Here is a 20781-nt window from a genome sequence, read left to right as displayed (position 1 = left end):
TGGGAAATTGGTTCTGGGTCAGCTACAGGGCTTTTATAGAGGAATTTGTGTGAGTCAGGTACTCTGTAGTATCTGTCTGGTTTGGCTGGAGCAGGAGGTAGAGAGTCTGGATTTAAACTAGGCTCCAAGTAAACATCATCCACAATATCTAAAACAGGAGGGATAGCAAGCGGTCTGTGCTGGGGTAGTAAAAGGAACTCTCGGAGCCTTTTCTTAGAATCTGAGTAATCCTGGCCTTCCCACTGGAAATGTTCCCTCATGGTATGTAAAGTTTCCCCAAAGGAGTAGTCTTCAGGGGGAGATGCAGAGGGAACAGAGTCTTCAGCATCAGAATCCTCATAAGGTGGAAACGAGTAATCCTGTTCCTCAGAAGAATCTGAGGAGAGAGAAACCTGGTCAGAGGATGCATAATCCTCCTCTTGTCTTGGTCTTTTATCAGGAGGGGGATGGGAACCCCTGATAAGGGTAATCAAATCTTCAGCCATCTTAAGCATCTGTTTCTTAGGCATGGGGCCTTGAACTGTAGACTGATGAACAGTTTTCTTAGGTTTTAAAGGAGGTTTAAGCTTAGCATAAGATTTAATGGTGAGTGTAGTCGGTCTGAAGACACCTTCTGCAACCGAAGGTGTTTCCGCTGCACCGGTGTCTAGTTCTGTTCCGGTGTCGGTAGATGGCTGCGTCGGCCTAGTAGACTCCGGTTGGGAATCCGCAGCTGTCTGGGGTTCTAGTTCTGCGGTCGTCAGGGGCTGCGTAGGCGCCTCACTGAAAACTGGGGAACCGGCGACAGGCCCAGTTGAGGCCTCGGGGTCTGGCTTATTCCTAGGCTGCCTGTCCTTATCCTTGCGTTTTTTATGAATGGCGGTCGTCGGCTGCTCCGACAGCATGATATAATTAAATTTCCTACCAAAGTAATGCTGTGCGAAGTCAAAACAGCATTTGATAGTTCGTTTATTAAACCTAGCGCAAAACCGACAACCTGTGATGTCGTGGTCTGGGCCTAGGTAAGAAATACAATAGGAATGGAAGTCCTTATGAGGTATTTGCTTCCCACAAGAAATACAATTGTTAACTTTTTTTGACATCGGTCTGAGGCAAGAAAATGTTCCCCAACGGGGTACTTAGCTTTATTGAAGACTTCGGACTGAAATTCAAATCGAAAATCTCAGGTGTCGGCCGACCGGCACTTGCAAACTGCTTCTGCTTCGGGCACCATGCGGCAAGAAAGACTGAAGAAAATGGCGTCGGATGCCTCTTATATACCCCTGGCGCACTGACGTCAGGGAAGAAGCGACAGCAACCGACCAAGACTTTGGAATTCAGGCCGACTGCAGGACCGCCTGACAGCAGGATAACCCAAGTGTGATGACTGCAGCAGGGTAACATGATGAACATCTACCTGTGTATGTCCAAAGAATGCAGAAGTCTCTCCCCTTTATTCTGTGGGTTTGGATAAAAAGTTGGCAAGTGAATAGTTTGGTTTAGAGCCACACTTGATACCACCTTTGGCATAAAAGTAGGGTTTGTTCTTAAAGACACCCTGTCTTGGTGGAAAATGATGAAAGGTTCCACTGCCATTAGTGCGTGTAATTCTGATACTCTTCGTGCTGAGGTTATTGCCAGGAGCAGAGCAGTTTTCCAAGAGACATATTTTAAATCTGCTGAGTTAGCTGATTCAAAAGGAGGTAAAGTTAATTTTTCCACCACGAAGTTGAGGTCCCAAGTTGGAGTTGGTGCTCAACGGGGCGGTCTTATGTTTTTAGCCCCTCTGAGGTACTGTTTTAGCAAAGGATTAGAAAAAATAGGTGGGTCTGTGTTGTAATGAGCAGAGATGGCAGAGGCATGGATCTTGATGGATAAAAAGGAGAGGCCTTTGTCCAGCATCTCAGTTAAATATTGTAGTATCTGAGGAATATTTGGGACAAGAGGGTCAAGGCTGTGAGCCTGGTTCCAGGCACAGAATCTCTTCCATTTATCCGAATAGGCTTTCCTGGTGCTAGGCCTTCTGGCTTCCAGAATGACATCCATAACAGTTCTGGAGAGAGGCATTGTTTGCTTGAGTAAGTAATCTGCCATGCAGCCAGGTTTAAAGTCTTTCGCTGGCTGTGAAGTATCTGATTGTTGGGCTGTGTCAGATGATGTGTGATTTGAGGTAAAATCCAGGGTGGACCTTGTGCTAAGTTCTTTAAGATTGGGTACCAGTGCTGGCGAGGCCAGTCTGGGCAATCAGGATCATCTCTGGCTTTTCTTGCCTGACTTTTATGAGTACTTTTGGAAGAAGAGGTAGTGGTGGGAAAGCATATACTTGTAGGTTTTTCCAGCTGAATGAGAGGGCATCCACTTTCCATGCTTGTGGGTGGTAAGTCCTTGTGCAGAATTTCTGTAGCTGGTAGTTCGTTGGGGATGCAAACAGATCTATGTCTGGGCTCCACCATTTTTGTGTTATCATTCTGAATATTTGTGGATGTAATTTCCACTCGTGCGGATCCATGATGTTTCTGCTTAAGTCGTCTGCCAGTGTGTTTTTCTCTCCTGGCAGGAATTGTGTTTGCAGATGAACTTGATAGGATAGAGCTGTATTCCACAAGGTCATGGCTTGTCTGCAGAGGGGATAAGAATGAGTGCCCCCTTGCTTGTTTATGTACCACATAACTGTGGTATTGTCTGTCTTTAGTAGTAGTTGTCCTGGATGCAGAAGGTCCTTGAAAACTATAAGGGCATTTTGTACAGCTAGCATCTCTTTTTGATTGATGTGAAGATGCCTTTGTTCTGTGGGCCACTTGCCCTGAATACATTTTCCTGCCATGTGTGCTCCCCAGGCATAATCCGATGCATCTGTTGTCAGTGTTTGCCTGCCTGTGGGTTGAGTGAAAGGCTGTCCCTTGTTGAGGTGACATGCTTAAGCCCACCATCGAAACTCCTGTTGAAGGCAAGGAATTAGTGGTATTACTGCTTCCAAACTTTGACAGTGCTGAGACCAGACACTCTTTAGGTACCACTGTGGTTTCCTCATATGCAGTCTGGCATATGGAATTAGTAGTATGCAAGATGCCATGTAACCCAAGGCCTGCAGAATTTTTCTTGCAGGGAGCAGGGTCTTTGTTGCCATCAATTGAAAATATTGAGTGAGTTGTTCTTGCTTCTCTGGAGTGAGATAAGCCATCTGGGCCGTTGTATTCAAGCTGGCACCCAGGAATATTATCTCTTGTGAGGGCACTAGTTTTGATTTCTTTTCGTTTACTGTGTACCCTAGGCAACTTAACTTTTTTACAAATGCCAGATGCTTTAGAAGAATGTCCTTTCTCTCTGCTTGAATTAGGCAGTCGTCCAGGTACGGATAAATTTGAATTCCTTTTTGTCTGCAAAATGCAATTACTGGTGCCAGGCACTTTGTGAAGACCCTGGGCGCAGTAGATAAGCCAAAGGGCAGTGCAGAGAATTGGTAGTGCATTGAACCAGCTATGAATCTGAGGTATCTTCTGCAGTTTTGTCTGATAGGGACATGCAGGTATGCCTCCTTGAGGTCCAAAGTTAAGAGCCAAACTTTCTTGCCCAGCATGGGAAGAAGCTGCTGTAGTGTCAACATTTTGAATTTTGGAACATCCAGGTAAGTGTTTAGAGAAGAAAGATCCAAAATGGGCCTCCAGGCTTTGTCCTTTCTGGGAACCAGAAAGAGTCTTGAGTAAAATCCTTGTCCTTGCTCCTGTGTTGGTACCTTTTGAATAGCTCTCATGCCCATGAGTGCTGTAATTTGTCTTTGAGCCTCTGCCCATTGATTTGGTGGCAGATTTGGCATTCCTTTTAGCCTTGGCAGAGTGTGAAAGTGGAACCTGTGACCTTGAGATACAATGTTGAGACCCCATTTGTCTTTGGTGATCATATGCCAATTGTGACAGAAAAGTGCCAGTTTTCCTCCCAAGGGGGCTGCCAAGAGCGAACTGTTTGGCAGCTGTAGTGGGAAGTCATTGGGGCTGTTTTTTGTAAGGTTGAGGCCGGTCTTCCCCTTCTTTCTGGGTTGAAGCACCCCATTGTCGAGGCCTGTAAGGACCTTGTGGTTGACCTCTACCTCTTGGACGTCTGTATCTGCCCCTTTGAGGTCTGTCTGTAACTGCAAAGGATCAATTCTTTGTTGGCCAATTTCTGCTAAATCGAGGAGGCTGAAACCTGTAAGAAATCCTTCACCGTTTGCATAGATTTTGCCTTATCCTCCATTTTCTTTAATACCTCTTCTGCCTTAACTCCAAATAAGACATCCTGCTGCAAAGGTGCATCCAATAATTTTGCTTTAACATGATCTGGTAACGTCTGTTCTTTTAACCAAGCATGTCTTCTAATAACAGATCCTGTAACTGCTGCTCTACAGGAGGCCTCTAATGAATCAAAACCACATTGCAAAGTATGTTTTCCCACTTGTTCAGCTGCATGCAATAAATCCTGCATTTCTTTATAATTAGGAGGATCTGAGTTTGGAAGCATTTTTTGTTTCATCTGAGACATCAAATATTGCTGATATTTTAGCATGTGAAACTGGGAATTTAAGGCCCTCATTGCTAAAGTTGCAGATGTATATACTTTCTTCCCCATCTGTCTAATGCTCTGGAATCCCTGTCAGAGGGGACTGGATTCTTTGCTGAGGAGGCCTTTACCCCTTTGGGGCCCTGAGAAATAGTTTCAGGGTCAGCAGCAGGGCTTTTATAAAGAAATTTGTGAGAGTCAGGGACTCTGTAGTATCTGTCTGACTTAACTGGAGCAGGAGGTAAAGAATCAGGATTTAAGCTGGATTCAGTATACACATCATCCACAATATCTAACACTGGCGGAATGGCAAGGGGTCTGTGTTGGGGTAATAAAAGGAAATCTCTGAGCCTTTTCTTGGACTCTGAATAATCCTGGCCCTCCCAATGGAAATGCTCCCTCATGGTATGCAAGGTTTCCCCAAAGGAGTGGTCCTCTGGCGGAGAGGATGAAGGAATAGATTCCTCAGCATCAGAATCCTAATAGAGGGGTGAAGAGTATCCTAGGTCTGAGGATGAATCTGAAGAGATGGATACCTGGTCGGATGAGTCGTAGTCTGCATTCTGTCTAGGCCTTTTATCAGGAGGGGGATGGGAGCCCCTGATTAGAGTGATTAAGTCTTCGGCCATTTTGAGCATTTGCTTCTTAGGCATGGAGGCCTGTCCTGGTGAATGTTGAATTTGTGTCTTTGTTTTTAAAGGAGTTTTAGATTTAGCAGAAGATTTAATGATTAACTGAGTAGGTCTGAAAACACCCTCTGAAGCTACGGGTTGCTCAGCTACTCCAGATCCCTCTGAAGGGTTAGTCTCAGTAGGCTGTAAATCTGGTGCATCCGAAGGCCCAGCCATCTCCACGTGGGAGTCAGAGGCAGCCTGAGGTTCTAAAGAAGCGGTCATCAGGGGCTGCAAAGGTGCCTCGCTGAAAATCGGAGAACCGGCGACTGGCCTAGAAGAGGCTTCATCGTCAGTTTTGGGCATCGGAAGCCTGTCCTTGTCTTTGCGCTTTTTGTGTATTCCGCTCATCGTTAGTTCCGACGGCATGGTATAATTGAATTTTCTGCCAAAATAATGTCGGGCAAAATCAAACCGACGTTTAATAGTGCACTTGTTAAACCTAGCACAACACCGACAACCTGTGACGTCGTGGTCTGGGCCTAGGCATGGGATACAATAAGAATGGATATCCTTATGAGGTATTTGCTTCCCACAAGAAATACAGTTATTAACTTTTACTGACATCGGTCTGAGGCAAGAAAAAGTTTCCCTAATGGGGTACTTAGCTTTGTAGAAGACTTCGGTTCTGGATTTGGAATGAAAATCTCAGGAGTCGACCGACCGGCACTTGCGAACTGCTTTTGCTTCGGGCACCGCGCGGCAAGAAAGACTGAAGAAAATGGCGTCGGCTGCATCTTATATACCCCTGTCACACTGACGTCAGGGAAGAAGTGACAGCAACCGACACCGGACCAAGACTTTGGAACTCAGGCCAACTGCGGGACTGCCTGATGGCAGGCTAACCCAAGTGTAATAACTGCAGCAGTGTAACACGATGAACATCCCCATAACTGTGTTGTTGTAGTTAATTCTGTGCTTCTCTTTAGATGAAGATTTAAAAAAGATGCCCCATTACTGAATCCCAAATTAGTAGTACTTCTTGATGGCTTCTGTGTTCGAAGAGAAGGAGCGTTAGTAGCAACCCCTTCTGTCTGTACCCAGGACAGAATTTTAGTAATGGAACAATTAAATGGAAAAGTGTTTGCTCAAATAGCTGAACTCATAGCGATTACTGAAGCCTGTAAGCTGGAAAGGATGATACAATTTCATAGATTCACTTTGTGCTTATGGGGTATTTGATGATTTTGGGACACTTTGGAGAGAATGAGGGCACTTAACTTCAGTAAACTATTGAATGTATTACTATTACCAACAGAACCTGCTGTGGTTAAATGTGCCACACATAAAAACTGATGATTCTTACATTTTCAAAGGCAACATTTTTGCAGATATGGTAGCAACACAAACTGCAGTGTTATATCCTATTCAGACTTCATTTATGCAGCAATTTCATGGGACTAACACCACTAATTATTTACAGGAATTGTTATAATTCCAAAACAAAACTGAGGACTCAAAGGGTGAGGTGGATTTGTGATGGCTGCAGCTGTTCTTCAGACCTTTTATGGTGCCACCTGGATGAGGGGCTGGTAGCTCCACAAAATGTCTTAACTCAACTGGTTAAAGCTTATGACTTACCTTCCGATTTAGCTAAAAATGCCTAAACTCCTTACAGCCAAGTGACACCTCTAGGTGCTTCTTTAGTTACATCTTACTGATGCCTCTAGGTGTCAAATATTGCTTGCGCATATTTGCAATAATAATTCCAAAAGCGTGCTGCATACACATTAATGAACGATCTCATCTTAAAGCTTACACAATTGCAAACACAGCTGCATTGATATTTGACCTCTGTCTAATGTAGGTAAAGAGATATTAATTGTTGTTCACATAATATTTATATCATCATAAATTTCATATTTTTCTAAATATCTCGGCAACCAAGTAGCATAGATACAACTGCTTAGCCTCCTATGAAAGTTCTCAGCTGGACAAACAAAATACTAATGACAGTGTGTGTAACCTGAGTGGTTGCAGAGACATTGTAAGCTATTTATAAAATATTACAAATGTAATGGTGGGTTTACTGTAACTTATAAAATCCTGTTTAACATCTAGAACCTAAAGAATACTGCCACTATAAAATAGTTTGTGCTGAAAACTTTTAAATTCACACTTTTTACTAACCTCTTTGATTTCAGAGATATGAACAGTTGTTTGAAATGCGAGGACATAATTTTATTTTATCAAAAAATGCAAAATGTGGATGAATCTGCTTTCCTGTATTGAAAGTCTCAATATTCTGTTTTGCAGCACTACTACAAGGCTGTTTCTGAGGCCCTAAAACAGCCTACAGTGAATGATATTCATTTACCTACATTCAGGAGATTTTGTCTTCATTAATTCCTTCTCTCAAAAACATTATTTTTGCCCAAAATGGGAAGGATCCCCCCCCCACACACACACACACATGGTTTTGCTTATAACTGCTACTGCCATCTGATGCAAACGACTGCTTACTTGGATCCATGTGTCACACATCAAGAAGACCGTCTCTCATGATAAGTGCAGTCTGCTTCTGATGATTTATTTCCTGTCAACAAAAAACTGCCAACATGGCAAGTGTAGAAAATTCTTTAATAGAATTTGGAAAATGTGCCTAACATGAAAAGGCACAGATGGAGAGTCAGGATATGTTAGCAAAATTAAATGCTGTAGCATTTTCCTTTTTAATTGGTGAGTGGCTACAGTTTATAGTTATGATAATGTTGCATCTGATCAAAAATGGTATAAATGATTCAAGCTTTTAATGGATCAAGAGACAGGATCTTGATTTCCTAGTCTTCTACGTATGTGTCTTCTTTGCAATAAATTAGGTTATTATTCTCTACTGAATTGTGTTGCGTGAAAGTTATTTTGTACTATAACAGAACAGACTCTCTTTCTGGCACACGGACATCAATATCAGTAGTACAAAGGGTTCATAAGCTGACACCATCTTCAGATCATTCTTATCTCAGCAGGACTCCCCTAACCCTGGAATACAGTGATGCAGATGGTAACTCCATCTCTGGAAGGTTCACCCACGAAGTGCCGCCACACAGAAGCCCCCAGAGGAAAGGCCTTATAAAAAAAAGGGAGAAAGCCTGGTTAGATGATTAAGAGGGGTATGGGGGAGGGAATATGGACTGCAACAGTGAAACTACTTGAACATCTACATTTATGCTAAGTTCCTAGCAAAAGTGTTATATTAATATTCCCAAAACAGTGAGACAGAGGGATGTGGAAAAGTATTTGGGAATCAATTCTTGAAGGACAGCAGAGTCAAATCCTACTCCTGCTCTTGCTCTGGATGGAGCCCCTAAGTTGCAGTGCTCAGAAAAGATATGTACAGTGGATTGGACTGCTGTTTCCAGGATGGCTTGGATGGAACCTCCCCCTCCTGGGAAAGCTGTGATGACAACCATAGCTCTAGTGGAGTTTACTCTGATGTGGCCTTGCACTTGTTTTCCATAGTGCTGACAACAAAATGTAAACAATTCCCCAGCCACTTACAAAGGGTTTGCTTTTTAACAGATTTTCTCTACTTCCATTTCACAAAGCATACAAATAGTTTGTCAGTTTTCTTAAATTCTATCATTCTATGCATGTAAAATCTCCACAATCTAAGCACATCCAGGGAATGAAGAATCATCTCTCTTGAATTCTGGGCCTTATGAAAAAAACATTGGAGGCTAATGGTCTGAGTCAAGATCAATTCAGTAATCAGGTGATCGCTTTAGGCATAAAAGAATGGTTGGTAAGCAAAGGCTACACTGTTTTGATGGAAAGGTTCTTTGCACATTAATGCTTGCAATTCTGAAACATGCCTAGCAAAGGCAATCACCACGAAGAGCAATGTCTTCCTAGAAAGAAACTGGATAGGCCAAGAAGCTGGTGGTGCAAAGCAGAACAATGTCAGTTTCTCTAACACACAGCTAACCTTCCATGTTGGAGCCACTGGTTTCTTGAGTTACCTAAGATGAATCCCCCTCTTAGGAACTCCATGACAAAGGTCTAGAGTAGTAACAGGCTTCCATGAGTAGGCAAGCTGAAATAGCAGAACTCTGAGCTGTGGTAGAGTACTACCGCATCTCTCTCACCACTTGTGTATGTATGTATGTATGTATGTATACATACACACATATATATATATATATATATATATATATATATATATATATATATATATATATATATATATATGCATATATGGTTCCACTTCATATCATCAAATTATCATTTAATTGAATTTCAAATCATCGAGACCAAATCGTCGAAAACTCATTCATCGAATCTCAAATCATTGAAAACTATAAAGCAACTATAAATAACATCCCAGACATTGTTTACTAGCCCCACTGCACTCTCCATGTGAGGGGCTCCGCCCCCCACACCCCCGTAATTAAATATACCAACTCCAAGGTCACACTACAGTGGGTTTAGGAAATTACATTTTCCCCCCACTGTAGTGCGACTTTGGAGTTGGTATATTTATTTATGAGGGTGTGCAGAGCCCCATGGGGGTGCAGGGGGGCTTGCCACCTGCATAAATGTAGTACAAACTTTGTGGAATGTTATTTGTAGTTCCTTTATAGTTTTCAATGATTTGAGATTCGATGATATGAGTTTTCGATGAAATTAGTTTTCGACGATTTGGTCTCGATCTGAAATTCGATGATATGAAATGGAACTGTATATATATATATATATATATATATATATATATATATATATACATATACATATATCTTCTTCTTTCTGCTTTTTCCCAGTTAGGGGTTGCCACAGTGGATCACCTGTCCGCTCATGATTGGAAGTGGAGTTTTTACGGTGTCGAGTTGCCAGCCCGGCGCCCAACCTTCCACAGAAGGCACGCACATGCACGCACTCATGCCTAGGGCCAATTTAGAGTGTCCAATCCACCTACAGCATTGTCTTTGGGAATGTGGGAGGAAACCGGAGCACCCAGAGGAAACCCACGCGACCACAGGGAGGACATGCAGACTCCGCACAGAAGGCACCCCAACCGAGGATCAAACGAGAGAACCTCTTGCTGTGAGGTGGCAACGCTAACCGCTGCACCGCGGCCATCCTATCTATATCTATATATACATATATATATATATATATATATACACACACATACACACACACACATATATATATATATATATATATATATATATATATATATATATATATTATAAACCATTTCTTCTTTTTTGGCAAGTTGTTGTAAAGCTCACTACCATTTGCATTTTACTGTGCAGCTTGTCCTTTAGGATTTGTCCTGTAAGTCTGTGTGCATGCTGATCCTGTGTCTTGTCAACTGCACGATTCCGTCACTTAAATCTCACTATGACTCTGCCAGGTTGTTTCCCTATCACCATGCTGCTCTTTTTCAGGCTGCCAGATTCTTTAGTCCCTGCACTGTTCATCAAGTGGCTTTCAGCTACTTGCACAGTAGCAAATTTTACTCTCTGAACAGTTGAAATTGGTAAAATTTGGTGATATACAACTAGGAATTCTGAACTCAATGAACACAGTAGCCCATCATGTGTTACTTGAGCCAAACACTTAAATCTGTATAGCCCTTCTGGAAAATATTTGCCATTCTTGCACTGTGCTGTAGCAGCATACATGACACTGAGTTTTCGTTTATAAATTATTTTTCTGAATTATCTTCTTTACGTTTTTGTACTACTTTGATCTTAAGCTATGCAGTTTCCGGTGATGAATCTCAGACTAACCTAATAACTTTAAACGAAGTCAAAGTACAGTAACTATTCTTCCAATATCAATTATGCTCAAAAAGTAAGCACTGAGTGCATTAAATATACCATGCTCTGTTAATTTTGCAACTATGGTCATCAATCTGACTAATAAAATAAACAAACGCAAGAAAGAAATTACCTAGTAGATGTTTAGGGTCATATAATTTATGGTTCTGTACAATGAAGTGCACTAAAATAAGGATTTATGAAGGGATGTCACTGACCTGAAAACACTAATAAATTGGCTAGTCATGAGATGAGGACGTAGTTTTCGCACCTCAGCAACATTTCCCAGCAGACCCAACATGTTTCGGTGCAATTCTTGCTTTTCTTGAAATTCCTAAAATAATTTACAAAACTAGCTAAAACTGGCAAATTCAAAAAAAGGTGAACAGCAGCAATGCAGACAAAGTTTAATTTAGCAACTGCAAACACCATGAACTGGTTTCTCTATGCATAATTTTGATCTTAAATACTCAGGTGAATTTACATCTTTCACTTGCAGATGAGCTACTAAAGAGTACAACTGTTAAGAGTGTTTCAATTAATCATCCATCCCGAATCTGATGAATTCATATTACAGCAGTGAACAAAAGCATTTACTCTCTATTAAAAATGTCATTAGTTCTTGGCGCCTACAAGTGTGCTTGTTTTATAACATTATCCTTCAGTAAAACATACATCCCTAGCACTTTGCAACACTAGCATACAAATGCTGGTAAAGTGGGAAGCCTCAAAGAGATTCAAATACTACAGACAATGAGGTAATATGGCTAGAGGGTAAAGCACAAAATGCTATGAACTTGAACACTTGGCAGATAAGGGTATGTAGCATATTAATGTCATATGCATGGCTGAATGTTACCAGAATCGGTCCATTTCACTGGAGACCATCTTGCCAAAACACTGTTTTAATAACTATGCTCCTTATGAAGCAGCACATCATAGAGTTTTGCTGTAAGGAGCAGCACACCCCTTCTGCCTACGAGGGGAACTTTACTCCCCATACCCTTTCTGCCTATATAAACAAACTCTGGAAAAGGAAATAAAATAAAAATGGTGATATTTCCATGATCTACTTAGCTATATCCAAAAAGGACCTTCAGTCCAGTGTGGCTTTTTCTGTACCTTCTTGGTTTATAATGCCAAAAAGTATTAAAATGAATCACAGAACACACGAAATTTAGAAAGAAAAATTAAAAACAAGGAGGACATGTGTTTAAACAAAAACAGAACTTACATTCAAACAATCAAGAAACAATTTCATCCCACTGTAACTAAGGAACATTTCACAGTTATCTGGTGTTTCATCTGTAATGTTCCACAGAGCACTCCAGGAAAACTCCATCACTTGGTCGCACTAGTAAAAAGAAACAGATTAGGATAGCTTATTTAAAATAGCTTGTAAGAAACACTGTTATACTGTAATCAGAAAGCCAATCAAACTCAGTACTACTAAAAAGAAGTTATGTACTCACCATAACGTTCCATCTGAGTAGGTAACTTCATTTGTCTGCAACCTGTGGGTATCAGATCTGACTCGGATCCGAGCCGGCAGCTTTCCAAGCTAATAGATCCGAGCTCGAAGCTCCCCCCCCCTACCACATAATGCCCTGCCATCTACCTCTAACCCTCAGATCAAGTTTGCCAAAGGACAATAAGGAATTCCATAACCTAGGAGTGGTTCCAAACTGTTACAATGACGTCCATGAAAGGAAGCTATATCCTGACTCTTAGATAATGAACTAAGGGTGCGGGAGATGGAGGGCGGGTCGGTTGCAGACAAATGAAGTTACCTACTCAGATGGAACGTTATGGTGAGTACATAACTTTTTTATCTGAAGTAGTTAACTTCATTTGCTCTGCAACCTGTGGGACAGAGTCCCCAGCTACCAACAACTTGGGAGGCCCTTATGGAAGGATATTCCAGAGCACTGCTGAGCCAAATGATGCACGTCCTCTGGAGATCAAATCCAATTTGTAGTGTGTAATAAAGGTATGAGAGGAAGCCCAAGTAGCTGCCGAGCAAATGTCATCCAAAGAAACCTTTGATCAGAAGGCAGCAGAAGAGGCCATGGATCGGGTAGAATGGGCTCGTACTCTCAGGGGCTCAGGACGGCCAGAGCTTTTGTAAGCTAGGAGAATGCACTGTGAAATCCATCCAGCTAAGGTTACCTTAGTAATTGGCTTGCCCAAACAAGATTTTGCAAGGGAAACAAAAAGTTGGTCAGATTTTCAAAGATCCGCTGTTCTATTTAAGTAAAAACGTAACTGTCTGTGAACATCCAGACAATGAAGTCTGTATTCTCCTTTATTTTGAAAATTTGGAAAGAAAACAGGCAGATTAATGGTCTGGTTGATGTTGACTTCCGAAACCACCTTGGGAAGAAAGGAGGGATTAGTCCTGAGGGAGACCCTGTCTTTATGAAAAATGATATAGGGAGGTTTACTGCAAAGAGCATGAAGCTCTGCTATTCTTCTTGCAGAAGTAATGGCAATCAGAAAGGCCATTTTCCATGATACATATTTCAAATCGACTGAAGCCTAGGGCTCAAAGGGGGGCCCAGTCAGAGCTTGAAGAACAAGGGTAAGATCCCATGGGGGAACTGGATCTTTAACGAGTGGTCTTAACAAAAAGATTCCTTTCAAGAAAGCCTTGCATATTTGGAGGATGCTTGCATCCCTAAGCTGTTACCAACATGGTAGTGGGAAATAGCTGCCAACTGAACTTTAATGGTAGAAGCACTGGCTACTTGATCAAAGGTATGTGAAAGAAAGTCTAGGACTGCTGGAATAGGAGCGGTAAAGGGATCTAAGTTCCTGTGCTCCGCCCAGATCGAGAAACGTTTCCATTTACTGTTGTAGATCTTCTTGGTGGTTGGTTTATGGGCGGCCACCAGGATGGCTTTAACCGAAGATGATATACCGGGAGTCCTAGCCATCAAGGGAACTGGATCAACCAAGCTGACAGCTTCAGGCAGTCCAGATTGGGGTTCTTCAACCCTAAAGGGTAAGAGATTAGATCCGGTTTGGGATCCAAAATCCAAAGAGGATGTACTTGATGAGACCGTAGATAAGGGAACCAGGTTTGGCGAGGCCAGAATAGGGCTATGAGGATAATTCTGCTCCCCAACCGACGAGCTTTCTGCAAGAATTTTGTCATCAGGGGAAGAGGAGGATAAGCATACAGAAGACTGGATGGCCAAGCATGAACTAGAGCATCTCTGGGGGTTTCCCCTGGTGGGGGAATCAGAGCAAAGAATCGCTGCACTTTGTGTTCGAAGGCGAGGCGAAGAGATCGCAGCAAGGTTGACCCCATTGGAGAAAGATTTGTTTCGCTACAGCAGGGTTCAGAGACCACTCGTAAGGTGAGAGGATTGTCCGACTCAACCTGTCCGCTAAGATGTTTGACCAACCCGGTATGTGCCTTGCTATGAGAAAGCGGTTGGTGGATATTGCCCATTCCCATACTCTCACTGCCTCCCTGCAAAGTGGATAGGATCTGGTTCCCCCCTGTTTGTTTATGTACCAGACTACCGCCATGTTGTCTGTTTGAAGTGCAATAGTTCCTGGAGGGAGAAGGGGATGGAGCGCTTGCAACGCTAGAAGCACCGCCCTCATCTCCAGGACGCTGATATGCAGTGAGGTCTCTGTGAAAGTCCACGTGCCTTGGACGGATCTGCCCATGCAATGCCTCCCCCCCACCCGAGGAGAGAAGCGTCCATGGTCACCGTGACTTGGGGAGGGGGTATAACAAAGCGGCGTTCTTCTCGAAGGTCTCTGGAGTGAAGCCACCAAAGAAGCGATTCCCTGCAAATCCTGGTGAGAGGAATAGGTGTGGTCAGGGGTTGACAAAGGATGGACCATTGTACTTGTAACATCCACTGAAGGATCCTCATCTTGAGGCGAGCGAAGGGGGATAGATTGATGGCTGATGCCATAGATCCCAGGGCCCTCAGGACTAGTTCTGCTGGTGGGGCTGAAGATCGTAATAGATCTAGAATGTGAAGGCTCAGATTGCGAAGCCTGTCCGTGGTCAGAAAGACTCTGGATTGAGTAGTGTCTATCCTGGCCCCTATGAATTCCAAAATCTGAGTGGGTTGAAGGGAGGACTTCTGGAGATTTATCGTGATCCCTAGGTGGCGGGCAAGGCGTAAGAAGTAGTCCCTGCCTGAGCAGAGTTGATGCCTGGTGGGGGCGTATAGGAGCCAGTCGTCCAGGTACGGAAAGACCTGTATTCCCTGAAGCCTCAGGTGGGCCCCTACAACTGCCTTGACCTTAGTGAACACCCTGGGGGCTGTGGTGAGACCGAAGGGTAGGACCCTGAACTGATAATGGCTGGCTCCCACCCGAAAGCGGAGGAACCTCCTGGATGGTCTGTCCATCAAAATGTGGTAGTACGCATCCTTGAAGTCTATTGAGCACATCCAGTCGTTCTCCTGTAGAAGAGGGAGAATGCATTGAATAGTGACCATCCGGAACTTTTTCTTGGCAATTGACAGGTTCAGCGTTGACAGGTCGAGGATGGGTCGTAAGTCCCCCATCTTTTTTGGCACCAGAAAGAACCTGGAGTAAAAGCCTGATCTGGATTGTTCGGGGGGGGGGATGCGCTGGATGGCTCCTTTTCTTAGCAGCCCTAAGATTTCTGATGCTGCTGCCTCCCTCTGATCAGGTGGGACATCGGGGAGTCTTATTACTCGGGGAGGGTGAGATAGGAAGGGGATTGAATATCCTCTGGATATGATTTGGAGCACCCAGTGATCTGTTGTGAAGGACTCCCATTTCGCCTGGTGTTCAGAGAAGCGCCCCCGACTGCCTCCAGAGAGGAGCAGTAGGGCAGCCCCTCAGGTCGATCCGAAAAAGGTTCTCTCGACCCAAAGTTTTTCATGCCCCCTCTGCCCCTGGGCCGGCGTCCACCCTGTCCTCCTCTACCTCTGAAGGACAAGGTATCCAGAGCAAAACGGGATTGTTGAGCTTTCCGTAACCACATCTTCTTTTGTCCTCTTTGGTTCCTGAAGTAGGACCTCAAAGGAGCAGAGAAGCGGATCCCGATGGCAGACAATGTCTTCCTATCTTTCTCGCTCTGGAGAAGCGTGTTGCGGACGGTTTTGCCAAAAAGTATGGAACCGTCGAAGGGGGTGTTCGCGAAGGACGCCTTGAAGGGTTCCGTAAAGTCGCAGAGACGGAGCCAGGCTTGTCTACGTAAGACAGCGCCTGTTCCGCTAGCTCTAGCTGCTCCCTCCGTAGCATGGGAAAGGAGCCGCATAGACGTGTTGGTGATTGACTTGAGAGTGGCCATTCGAGCCGAGAAGGTACGCTTGTCCTTGGCCGACATGGACTCTGGGGGTGACGCAGCGTACTCTTTAATCAGGTCTCACTGCAGTCTAATCACATGTGCCATATAATTCAGTGACCTTACAGAGAAGGTCGCTGAAGAAAACATCCATTTTCCCAAACGGTCCAACATCCGAGACTCCTTGTCTGGAGGATGCACCGAGGAACTCTCTTGTGCTAATTCCTTTTTAGTGGCAGCCGCCACCACCATGGCATCCACTGGGGCACCCTTGCTCCAAACTGTTCTGTCCGTGGGAGGGCTGAGGATCCTGTCTGGTCCCTTAGGAATTGGTTCAACAGTGTCCAGTTCCTTCCATGCCCTGGTAGTAATGAGGTCTACCAGGGGATCGGCGGGAGGGGACACCCAAGAGGTAGATGGGCCTGCGTCAAACGCCTCCAGAAACACAGACTCATCCGAGGAAGGTTTTTGAGCAGACCCCCCCCCCACAATGCGTAACATTTCCATGATGTCTCTGAAGGAGACATCTTCGGGGGGGTGACCTTGGGGAACCTTCCCCTTCCTCCAAGTCCGTGTACTCTGTGAGGGACTTGGGTGAGTCCAAGTGCCTCCTCTTGCACTTCCATTTGTGAGGGACCTCCTCAGGGGGGCTGTCCGAAGAGGCCTCACCAACAATGTCCTGTTCCCCTATGGGAACAATCTGGGACGTAGGCGCAGGCTGTCCCTGGGGCCGGATGATGGAGGACAGACCCATATGAGTGGGAATGGCGGGTGGATCCGAAGCAAGAGCCTGGGGCCTCGAATCCCTCGAGAGGACCCTCTCCACGACGTCGAATGCGGAGGGGGAACTGCTTTCCCTTGGATCTGAAAGCATTCCCCTCGGATCCGACGTGCGAATCGAAGCCGAAGGTGACCCGACCGGATCCGAAAGGGTAGTGTGCCCCGACCTTGATGGAGCCGAAGGTCCACTGGCCCTCTCGGATCCAACGTTCAGCTCACTGCCCAGAGAGCTCCGACAGACTCGAGGGTACAGTCGGCGCCGAAGTAGGAAGCACCGTCGGCGCCGACCCTACCCCGGCTCTGAAGCTAGTCAGATCCGAAAGCTCCGAGCCCCGAAAGCGGGTCGGAAAAGGAGCGATGGTGGCAGAAAAAGGTGTCGAGCTCCCCCCCAGCGGGGGGGGGGGGGGACAAGAGCACTCCCATCTGCATCTGGGCCTGAAGAAATCGACGCATCATCTGGTCCATATCAGCATCTGACAAGCTTCTGGTGGATCTAGATGAGGCCACCGAAGCCAGCCAGGAAGGCCGCCTGGATGACCTTGAAGGCGACCGAGTCTCCTCCTCCGGCTCCGGGGAGAATCGTGGAGAACGGAGTCGAGAGGGGGAAGGCCTGGAGACCTTAAGGGGAGAGGCGAGCTTTTTAGACGGTGGTGCAGAAGAGGTGGATTCGGACCGCCTTTTATGGCTCCGGTGCCTCTCCTTCTCTCTTTCTCTATCTTTCCTCTCTTTCTTCCTGCTTTCCCTTTCCTCCTGGGCCAAAGTGGGAGGGTGAGTCCTGGCCAGGGGATCAGGAGCTACAGGTGGGGCAGCCACGGCCGGTGCCACCGAGGTGGAAGAAGCAGAGTCTGGGGGCAAAAGGCCCGCCAGAATGAGCTTCAACCTCCTATCCTTCAAAGCCCTGGGGTTGAAGGCTGCACAGCTGGTAGAGCCCGAAGAAAGGTGGTCAATCCCCTGGCAAAGGACACACAGTGTGACCATCTGCTGGAGACAGCTTGTGGCCACACTCGGTACATTTTGAGAAAATGGCTTTAGGGTGTTCAGCCATTGTAAAGGATAAAGAAAAGTAGGCCCACAAGCACACACCTTCACACACGCAGAGGGGGGAGGGGAATAAAACTAGCTTAACTAAAATACAAGAGAACTACCCAACAAAGACTACAAAATAAAAGGGGAGTTCACACACACCAAGAAAAGGAAAAATCTGACAGAAAAGTAGTTTTTAAAGACTGACTTACAGTACCTATTGCTCGGAACTCGTTCTAGAGAAGCTTATGGAAGCCGCGGCAAATGAGATCTGAGGGTTAGAGGGAGAGATGGCAGGGCATTATGGGTAGGGGGAGGAGCTTGGAGCTCGGATCTATTAGCTTGGAAAGCTGTCTGATCCGATACCCACAGGTTGCAGAGCAAATGAAGTTAACTACTTCAGATCAATGTATTCAAATTTTTAATTCGTATTTCTCATTGCAGCCCCTTTGTCACTCATACAAACTATAAAACTTGCTCCAGATGCAACTGTGTATCAAATAAGAAGAAAAGCAGCACTCAAAAGCCATTTCAAGACCATTCTAAAAAGGATGGAGAATTGCCCATCATATTTCTGTAAATGCATATCTTCAGAAGTGTCCCATGTATGGCCTCCTACCCTAAACAGCTACATCTGCTACCCGGCTTGTATATTTATGCATGTATTTATTAACCAGATAAACAATATGAATTATACTTATTTTCAACCATGACCTGAAACAAACAGCATCACAAATAAATCACATACTGAGTCACTACCATGCATTCAGAATATCTACATTATTTTTTTCTAGGGGATTTCTCTATCAATGCCCACCAACCCTCTGTCCCACTCCTACTGGTCTTGAGCCCAGTTGTTTGTCTGCCATTTGGGGAGGTCTCAACACAGTGGTGACAGCCAAATAAAGTGGCTGATTAATCAGGCAGTCTTGGAGGTGTCTGCGTCTTCACCAGCATCCAATAATGGGAGCAATTAAGACATTTGCAATAAAACCCTAGCCATCCCATGTCACAGTGGGTGCCTATTATGTCCTCCTTCTGAGTGCTACCATCAACAGATTTGTAAGCCAAGCAGTGTCTCCCACTGACAGCTGCAACTTTTGTCAACTGTGAGCCTCTACTTGCATATTGCAAAACAGTCAACTAGGCTACCATGTCTTCCTTTCAAGGTAACTGAGTTAGTGGTAACCACTCACGCCTACACCCACATCACCACCACCACCAGTTCTTCTAGCATCTAAGCCACTATTCAAACTTAGGACATCTGTGTCAGAAGAACATACATCTTGAATGTTAACTAGGACTTTTGACCTCGGATTTTGCCTTGTTCCTCACAGACTTTCTGATTTTCTTCTGATGTTCATTTATAAAGACAGACCTGTTCATGAGTAAATAAGTTATTACATAAGTGAGATAAGCCTGTATAAAGATACGTCATCATTAGTTATGATTGCATCTCATTAAGAAGACTGCAAAGGTTCTCAGTTTATCTAGAAAGTTAATAGAGGAAATGTAATTTTGCAATTTTTTTTTACATACATGCTAATGAAAAGTAAATGCTGAATAACAACCTTTAACTACGCTAAAAAAGGAGATTAGTTTTAGCAGTTACTTACTTGGTCTCTTCTATCAAGAAACTTGTTGATTCAGTGATTTGTCATAGCTGCCAGTGAGGTTTTCTTTCCTCCCTTCTAAATAACAGTAGGGAATCAGAAATGGCTTCCAGAAAAGAAGGCTTTCCATGTATCAGCAAAACCAAAAATATGTGAAAAGTAAGGAGGAAAGATTGCAGCTGTTCTACAAATTCGAATGAAATAAGTTTGATTGATGTCTGACTTTAAACCAGTTTTATGCTCATTAACTTAATTTTATGGACTTAAATAATTAAGTTACTATGCTAAGTGAAGTCTGTAGACATTTATTACTTAAAACAATGCTGCTTTAACTGCTGGTGTACAATTGAGATTTTTGTGTCTTACATGCTTTTTCTTTTTCTTTTTTCTTTGCAAGTTTCAATCATTGCCCCTTCCTGTCAATTGGTCCGTATGTTCCCCATCATTGGAGGGAGGGTCAATCAAGAGGGATCATCATTAAGGCAACTACTGGGGGTGGTTCAGGTTTTTCTTTAAGATCTACCTGCCTGCATCTGTCCAGTGATGGTCCCTGGGGAGGGTCTACACCATTCCTTAGTTCTGCAAGTTGCTAACATCAGAAAGACACCCCATCAACACAAATGAAACACTGCAAATTTTTCCCTGGTCTCCACTAATGAAATGTCAGGATAGTGAACCTCCTATGTGTGAGGAACTAGAATCCTGGCTAGCTTTGTTGTCAAAAGCCCCAGAAAACTCCAGTATATTAGAAGTCAAATTTGTCTTCAGAAAAATACAGTATTCAGAAATGACTTCATCTAGCATATAAGGATCTTTAAAAATAAAATAAAAACAAACAGTAATAATAAAACAGACTCTGAATTCTGTAGTCATGTAATCAAATCTAATGGTAGATGAGCGCTGAATAACAGAGTTGAACAAAAAACTGAATAAAGATACAATTTTTATTGTAAAGGTTTAGACTGTGGGCGTGTGGAGGGAGTGAATTCAAACCTTTGTAAGTCATTGGATGCGGAAGTTTAAAAATAGCCAATGGCTCTCTCCCCCTTAATTTGTTTGAAGAGTAAGTCCTGTAGCACATCAAAATATCAAATTGAGTCTAGAATCCCGAACTTGATTTTAGAATTTCA

The 20781-nt window shown here is 44.1% G+C and overlaps 1 protein-coding gene across 1 annotated transcript in view; it reads right to left on the bottom strand.

Annotated features, from left to right (window-relative positions):
* The window catches only part of ZER1 (zyg-11 related cell cycle regulator), a 1037134-nt gene that overhangs the window by 380953 nt on the left and 635400 nt on the right, over positions 1-20781 (bottom strand). Inside the window, exons 11-12 of the mRNA XM_044058124.1 lie at positions 12183-12302; positions 11167-11282 (exon numbers count right to left, since the gene is read on the bottom strand). Coding sequence (XP_043914059.1) covers positions 11167-11282; positions 12183-12302 — 236 coding nt within the window. The remainder of the gene's footprint in view (positions 1-11166; positions 11283-12182; positions 12303-20781) is intronic.

Source organism: Protopterus annectens, chromosome 16.part0 (assembly GCF_019279795.1).
Source record: "Protopterus annectens isolate FY-2018-M chromosome 16.part0, PAN1.0, whole genome shotgun sequence".
In the NCBI taxonomy this organism is placed as follows: domain Eukaryota; kingdom Metazoa; phylum Chordata; order Ceratodontiformes; family Protopteridae; genus Protopterus; species Protopterus annectens.
The sequence above is the reverse complement of the archived record's forward strand: the minus strand, read 5'-3'. Positions and strand labels throughout refer to the sequence as shown.